The sequence below is a fragment of the Triticum urartu genome, chromosome 3A, assembly GCF_056163025.1.
Source record: "Triticum urartu cultivar PI428250 chromosome 3A, HENAU_Tu73, whole genome shotgun sequence".
NCBI lineage: Eukaryota > Viridiplantae > Streptophyta > Magnoliopsida > Poales > Poaceae > Triticum > Triticum urartu.
The window spans coordinates 206,715,584-206,723,627 of record NC_141875.1 but is presented as its reverse complement, the minus strand read 5'-3'; the positions used below and the strand labels follow the sequence as shown (position 1 = coordinate 206,723,627).

The following is an 8,044-nucleotide window of genomic DNA, read 5'->3' as shown; positions in this document are numbered from 1 at the left end:
CTGCCAGCCAGGTCGTCGCCGCCACTGGTCCAGATTCTCGCCGCAGCCCATCTTCCTTCGCCGCCCCTATGCCATCTGCCACCGCTGGGACTCCGGACATCCAAACAAGGTTGGATACTAGCACAATACAAAGGGCAACGATATCATGTACTAGATTTCCAACAACATCCATTGATTGGGAGATATGAGACATTCAACCATCGTCATTCTTCTTTACGAAGTGTCATCGAAAGAGCGTCTGATGTTCTCCAAATGAAATGGCGAATTCTTGAAGGCATACCTCAGTATAAACTGGAGACCCAAAAGATGGTTGTCATTGCATGCATGTGTCTCCATAATTGGACTCGTGATAGCAAGTTACGTGATGAGCATTTTGACAAGTTTGAGAATGCTGCATATGTGCAACCTCCATTGCTGTTTACAGGTGCCAACACTCTACCACCAGAAGATGATGACGACACCATGAACACAACACGCGAGGCGATTGCTGCTAGTCTCATACCTTGAGATTATTCGTTCTATTTTTAGTTCACCCACTTTTGTAACGAACAAAACTTTAAAACCATTGTAGTTGTAATATTTAGCACTTTATGATATTCGTAAATCACTTCCGTGCTCATATTTGACAAGATATTAATAAAGTGTTGACAATTCATCAAACGATTTCTTTCTAAGACTACTACACACATTTCGACGCTCAACTGAATACACAATCTTAAACTCGAATCTTAGAAAAGAACTTGACGGCAGATTTTGTGGAAAGCAGATTGTGAAAGAACTTTTTAGAATCTTGATTCTGCAGAATCCTGCGGGGAAAGAACTAGCCATAAACAGGCGAAAAACAAGGACGAACACAGGTACCATACGGCTTGCCGTCACAACTCACAATGTTCAGGTCCAGCAGCCGGTGGCCGAAAGAGCGGAAGCAAAGAAAGCGAAGCAGTAGCGGAAGACAAATAATCAACGTCGGAAAGCGAAAAGCGAAGCCACGGGCCAACGGCGCGGCACGCGGCCGCGTCGACAGCTCGCCGTGCGCGCAGGCACGGGTGGTGGCGATGGTCGCGTGCGCGCGAACCAATCTAGCTGTAACTAGTAGCAGATCTGGTGACGAGCAGCTGGCTAGCTAGGCCGGCGCGCATTGATCTCGCGGGCGCGGCGGCCGTGGTGGCCGCTGTCACGGGTGCGGACCCTCCGGGTTGTGCCGGCCATTGGCGCCATACCGGGGATAGTCCTCGATGTCGACCTCCATCACCACCCTCACCGGTCCTCGGCCTCGCGCTCGCTCCTCCACGGTGGTCACCGTGAACCCGGGCACTGCCTCCTCCTCCTGCATATATACCATGGATGAAACAGAAAAGGTTGATCTCCACTCTAGTTTTGCTATGTGCATCAGCGACTATCTAAAACGGCAAGTAGTACCTAACAAACTAATCAATCGGTGGGGATGGAGAGAGGGGCAAGGCAAACCTGTGGCGCGGCCTTGTCCAGCGCAGTCGCCGCTCCATCCTTCCGGTGAGGGTCAGCACTCGCTGCACGGATCGACGAAGCGATTGATCGGTAAGACAAACAGTCGCACCAAGCAAGAACAAGAAGAGAGACGGGTGGTATTCGCCTGGTGCGTACCTGCAGAAGCCGCGGCGCCGAGGCGAGCAAGGCAGCAGAGGGAGAGGAGCACCAGGAGCGCCGCGACGAGGCGACCTTGTCGTTGCTGCTGCCGCGGCTGCGCCATCACATCGCCGAGCGCCACCGAACCAGGAATCCCCTCTCTCCCCCTCTTGCGCGCACGCGCGTGTGAATGAAGGAAGACAGACAGATGTGTTGTGCTTCGTTCTTTGCTTGGCTTCTCCTCCTGGGCGATTTGACTTGTGCACAGTGGCCGCTTTATACAGAGAGCGTCGGCTCATGCGCGCGCGTGCGACGAGGAGCGAGTGGGGGATCCGTGGGTGGCGGTGCGGCCCTTCCCTCCCGCAGCGGCAAACGACCTCTACGTTACCGACGAAAACGCAAAGAGCCGTCTGGATAGATAGAGTAGGTGCCAACAAACGTAGGCAAATGTTTGATGTGGATACACTGTTCACACGGAAGGAAGAGGTCCGTCCGGTCAACCGCCGCATTATTTATCGCCTCTTTCGCTCTGCGCGCTGTCGGGCAGGCGCACGACTTTTGTTGGCATATGCCGAGATTCCGGGTGCGCGCCAGCCACGGCCCTCCTATTCTAAGCAAAACCTGGGATGGGGTCACCAACCGCTTATTATTTAAGCGTTTGAAAAATTGGGCAAACTCCAGCTTAGGATCTGCTCCCCCACTTGTGTGGTTATACTAGTAGTAAAATAAATCGCGCCACAGCAATGGGGTACTGCAGATAACACAGAGAAACCCAATTATTTGTCAGGTCTCATGATTCGAGGTTTGTCTCATGCTATGGGCTTAGCTGGTCGGTGTTTGGCTTGGCTGTCATATGCCGATCCACCTCTCATCGACTAAAATGCGCAGAATCAGGATGCGGATTACCTGAGCTCCAGCGGATGAACAGTAAAAACTGGAAATATTGTAAAAAATAGAATGACATTGGTTTTTTTGCCACGACTTTCACAAATGTCATTTCAAGATGAAACTGTGCAAGCATTGAAAACATTTGCCAAACTTTGTCAACAACAAAAATTTAGATATTTTTATTTTTTTTATTAGTTTTTTTGGATTTAGCATCGCCGCAGGCCCATGGACGACGGCGACCTCCTCCTCCTCGACCGCGCGGGTGGGCAGGAGCACCGGGCCAATGTCGACGACCGTCGGTGTCGGCGGCTCCCCCTCCTCGTTCGCCATCTCCTTCGCGCCGGGGTTTTCTCCCCGGCCGGCGTACACTCCAACTCCACCCGCTCCGGTAAGAACAATCCCTCTACTCTTATATTTGTAGATTAGGGTTTTCATCATTAGCATGCTCCGGTGAGATGTGAATCAATTTGATACGATTCGATTCGATTGGAATCAAATCGATTCCTTATTGTGCGGTAATGTTCATAGGCAGGGTAGTGTTCATGCTTGTTCTGTGTTTCATGTGCATGCCTAGTATAGTGTTCATAGGCATGCAAGATTGGTGTGTGCTTAGTGCTCATGATGTACAATCTGTTCACGGCCATGGTAGATTGTGTTTGATGTTCACGGTTAGTGCTCATGTGCAACAATGTGTTCATGATGCTAGCCATATTGTTGCTGTCTTTGATGTTCTTCCTAATTGTTCATGTGCATGTTATCTAGATTGGTATGTGTTTCATGTTCATACTTAGGGTTCATGGGCATGCTAGCTATATTGGTGGTGTGCTGTCTTTGATGTTCCTGCTTAGGGTTCTAGTACAAATGTGCATGCTAGCTTTACGTGCATGGTTCTCATGGTAGGTAGGACCAATGTGTTTGCTACTTTAGGAATAAGTACAAATGTAGCATGATGTCAATGCCCTATTACTAATCCATGTCATCTTACCTGACAAGGTGATGAAGATGGAGCGGGACAGGGCCGGTGGAGGAGCCCATGTCGTCGTCGTCGCCGAGGCCGTCGTGGACTTCATCCCCACGAACCACTGGCTCAAGAGGGTGTACCTACCTGGCAGGGTCGCCTTCATGATCCAGCCACGTTCAAGGGGACGAGCTCCTAGGACCGGCCACGAGGAGGGGTCCCAAGAGCCGCTTCGGTTCTACGTGCAAATCATGGACGAGGAGGATCTGGCCGTGCTCATCATCCCTCCCAAGTTCCAGGAGGTGACGAGGCATTGGCTCGTGCTCAAGACCAAGTGCGTCGTCATGCAGTCTGCAAACAAGTGGTGCGAATTCTGGGTGCAGGTTCAGACCTTCGAGGGGCAGATGGTGCTTGGTCGGGGATGGCACTACTTCTGCCGTCGCCACGGGATTGTCCCTGGCGACCTCGTTGAAGGAAATATGCCCTAGAGGCAATAATAAAGTTGTTATTTATATTTCCTTATATCATGATAGATGTTTATTATTCATGCTAGAATTGTATTAACCAGAAACTTAGTACATGTGTGAATACATAGAAAAACAGAGTGTCACTAGTATGCCTCTACTTGACTAGCTCGTTAATCAAAGATGGTTAAGTTTCCTAGCCATAGACATGAGTTGTCATTTGATGAACGGGATCACATCATTAGAGAATGATGTGATTGACTTGACCCATCTGTTAGCTTAGCACAATGATCGTTTAGTTTGTTGCTATTGCTTTGTTCATAACTTATACATGTTCCTATGACTATGAAATTATGCAACTCCCGAATACCGGAGGAACACTTAGTGTGCTATCAAATGTCACAAGGTAACTGGGTGACTATAAAGATGCTCTACAGGTGCCTCCGATGGTGTTTGTTGGGTTGTCATAGATCGAGATTATGATTTGTCACTCCGTGTATCGGAGAGGTATCTCTGGGCCCTCTCGGTAATGCACATCACTATAAGCCTTGCAAGCAATGTGACTAATGAGTTAGTTGCGGGATGTTGCATTACAGAACGAGTAAAGAGACTTGCCAGTAACGAGATTGAACTAGTTATTGAGATACCGACAATCGAATCTCGGGCAAGTAACATACCGATGACAAAAGGAACAACGTATGTTGTTATGCGGTTTGACCGATAAAGATCTTCGTAGAATATGTAGGAACCAATATGAGAATCCAGGTTCCGCTATTGGTTATTGACTGGAAGTGAGTCTCGGTCATGTCTACATATTTCTCGAACCCGTAGGGTCCGCACGCTTAACGTTCGATGACGATCGGTATTATGAGTTTATGGTTTTTGATGAACCGAAGGTAGTTCGGAGTCCCGGATATGATCACGGACATGACAAGGAGTCTCGAAATGGTTGAGACATGAAGATTGATATGTTGGAAGGTTATGTTTGGACACCGGAAAGGTTTTGGATGAGTTCGGGCATATACCAGAGTACCGGGGGGGTTACCGGAACCCCCCGGGGCCATATGGGCCTAGATGGGCTTTAGTGGGAGAGAGATGAGGTGGCCAAGAGGTGGGGGCGCGCCCCCAAGCCCAATCCGAATTGGAAAGGGGGCCGGCCCCCCTTTCCTTCCTCTCCTCTTCCCCTTCCTCCCCCCTCCTATTAGGACTAGGAAAGGGGGGAAACCTACTCCTAGTAGGAGTAGGAATCCCCCTTTGGGGCGCACCATGAAGGGCCGGTCGGCGCCCTCCTCCCCTCCTTTATATACGGCGGAGGAGGGCACCCCATAGACACACAAGTTGATTGTTTAGCCGTGTGCGGTGCCCCCTCCACAGATTTCCATCTCGATCATATCGTTGTAGTGCTTAGGAGAAGCCCTGTGTCGGTAACTTCATCATCAGCATCATCACGCCATCGTGCTGATGAAACTCTCCCTCGACCTCAGCTTGATCTAGAGTTCGTGGGACGTCACCGAGCTGAACGTGTGCAGATCGTGGAGGTGCCGTACCTTCGGTGCTAGGATCGGTCGGATCGTGAAGATGTACAACTACATCAACCGCGTTGTCATAATGCTTCCGCTTTCGGTCTACAACGGTACGTAGACAACACTCTCCCCTCTCGTTGCTATGCATCACCTATATGGATCTTGCGTGTGCGTAGGCAATTTTTGAAATTACTACGTTCCGCAACAGTGGCATCCGAGCCAGGTCTATGCGTATATGCTATATGCACGAGTAGAACATAAAGGAGTTGTGGGCATGGGTATATAGATATTGCTTGTCGTCACTAGTTGGTTCTTGATTCAACAGCATTGTTGGATGAAGCGGCCCAGACCGACATTACGCGTACGTTTACGCGAGACTGGTTCTACCGACGTGCTTCGCACACAGGTGGCTAGCGGGTGTCTGTTTCTCCAACTTTAGTTGAATCGGTTTCAATGAACATGGTTCTTTCTGAAGATCAAAAAGCAATCACTATACTACATTGTATTTTTTGATGCGTAGGTAAGAACGGTTCTTGCTAGAAGCCCGTAGCAGCCACGTAAAACTTGCAACAACAAAGTAGAGGACATCTAACTTGTTTTTGCAGGGCATGTTGTGATGTGATATGGTCAAGACGTGATTATATAAATTATTGTATGAGATGATCATGTTTTGTAACACAGTTATCGGCAACTGGCAGGACCAATATGGTTGTCGCTTTATTGTATGAAATGCAATCGCCATGTAATTGCTTTACTTTATCACTAAGCGGTAGCGATAGTCATAGAAGCAATAGTTGGCAAGACGACAACGATGCTTCAATGGAGATAAAGGTGTCAAGCCGGTGACGATGGTGACCATGACGGTGCTTTGGAGATGGAGATCAAAGTCACAAGATGATGATGGCCATATCATATCACTTATATTTGATTGCATGTGATGTTTATCCTTTATGCATCTTATTTTGCTTAGTTCGGCGGTAGCATTATAAGATGATGTCTCACTAAATTTCAAGGTACAAGTGTTCTTCCTGAGTATGCACCATTGCTATAGTTCATCATGCCGAGACACCACGTGATGATCGGGTGTAATAAGCTCTACGTCCACATACAACGGGTGCAAGCCAGTTTTGCACACGCAGAATACTCGGGTTAAACTTGACGAGCCAAGTATATGCAGATATGGCCTCGGAACACTGAGACTGAAAGGTTGAGCGTGAATCATATAGTAGATATGATCAACATAGTGATGTTTACCATTGAAAACTACTCCATCTCACGTGATGATCAGACATGGTTTAGTTGATATGGATCACGTGATCACTTAGATGATTAGAGGGATGTCTATCTAAGTGGGAGTTCTTAAGTAATATGATTAATTGAACTTTAATTTATCATGAACTTAGTACCTGATAGTATTTTGCATGTCTATGTTGTTGTAGATAGATGGTCCGTGTTGTTGTTCCATTGAATTTTAATGCGTTCCTAGAGAAAGCTCAGTTGAAACACGATGGTAGCAACTACACAGACTGGGTCCGTAACTTGAGGATTATCCTCATTGCTGCACAGAAGAATTATGTCCTGGAAGCACCGCTGGGTGACAAGCCTGCTGTAGAAAACGTTAAGAACGTCTGGCAGAGCAAAGCTGATGACTACTCGATAGTTCAGTGTGCCATGCTTTACGGCTTAGAACCGGGACTTCAACAACGTTTTGAACGTCATGAAGCATATGAGATGTTCCAGGAGTTGAAGTTAATATTTCAAGCAAATGCCCATATTGAGAGATATGAAGTCTCCAATAAGTTCTACAACTGCAAAATGGAGGAGAATAGTTCTGTCAGTGAACATATACTCATAATGTTTGGGTACCACAACCACTTGACTCAGCTGGGAGTTAATCTTCCTGATGATAGTGTCATTGACAGAGTTCTTCAATCACTGCCACCAAGCTACAAGAGCTTGGTGATGAACTATAATATGCAAGGGATGGATAAGACAATTCCCGAGCTCTTCGCAATGCTAAATGCTGCGGAGGTAGAAATCAAGAAGGAGCATCAAGTGTTGATGGTCAACAAGACCACTAGTTTCAAGAAGAAGGGCAAAGGGAAGAAGGGGAACTTCAAGAAGAACAACAAACAAGTTGCTGCTCAAGTGAAGAAGCCCAAGTCTGGACCTAAGCCTGAGATTGAGTGCTTCTACTGCAAAGGGACTGGTCATTGGAAGCGGAACTACCCCAAGTATTTGGCGGATAAGAAGGATGGCAAAGTGAAAGGTATATTTGATATACATGTTATTGATGTGTACCTTACTCATGCTCGCAGTAGCGCCTGGGTATTTGATACTGGTTCTGTTGCTAATATTTGCAACTCGGAACAGGGGCTACGGATTAAGCGAAGATTGGCTAAGGACGAGGTGACGATGCGCATGGGAAATGGTTCCAAAGTCGATGTGGTCGTCGTCGGCACGCTACCTCTACATCTACCTTCGGGACTAGTATTAGACGCGAATAATTGTTATTTGGTGCCAGCGTTAAGCATGAACATTATATCTAGATCATGTTTGATGCGAGACGGTTATTCATTTAAATCAGAGAATAATGGTTGTTCTAT

At 47.5% G+C, this 8,044-nt stretch overlaps 1 protein-coding gene across 1 annotated transcript; it reads right to left on the bottom strand.

The window, feature by feature from the left end:
- Nucleotides 1-767: 767 nt before the first annotated feature.
- Nucleotides 768-2,009, bottom strand: LOC125548276 (uncharacterized). The gene is made up of 3 exons (XM_048711925.2): nt 1,624-2,009; nt 1,468-1,529; nt 768-1,327 (listed from the first exon to the last, which is right to left on the bottom strand). Exons 1-3 carry the CDS (start codon nt 1,727-1,729, stop codon nt 1,175-1,177), a joined length of 321 nt encoding a protein of 106 aa, XP_048567882.1. The 5' UTR covers nt 1,730-2,009; the 3' UTR covers nt 768-1,174.
- Nucleotides 2,010-8,044: the final 6,035 nt, after the last annotated feature.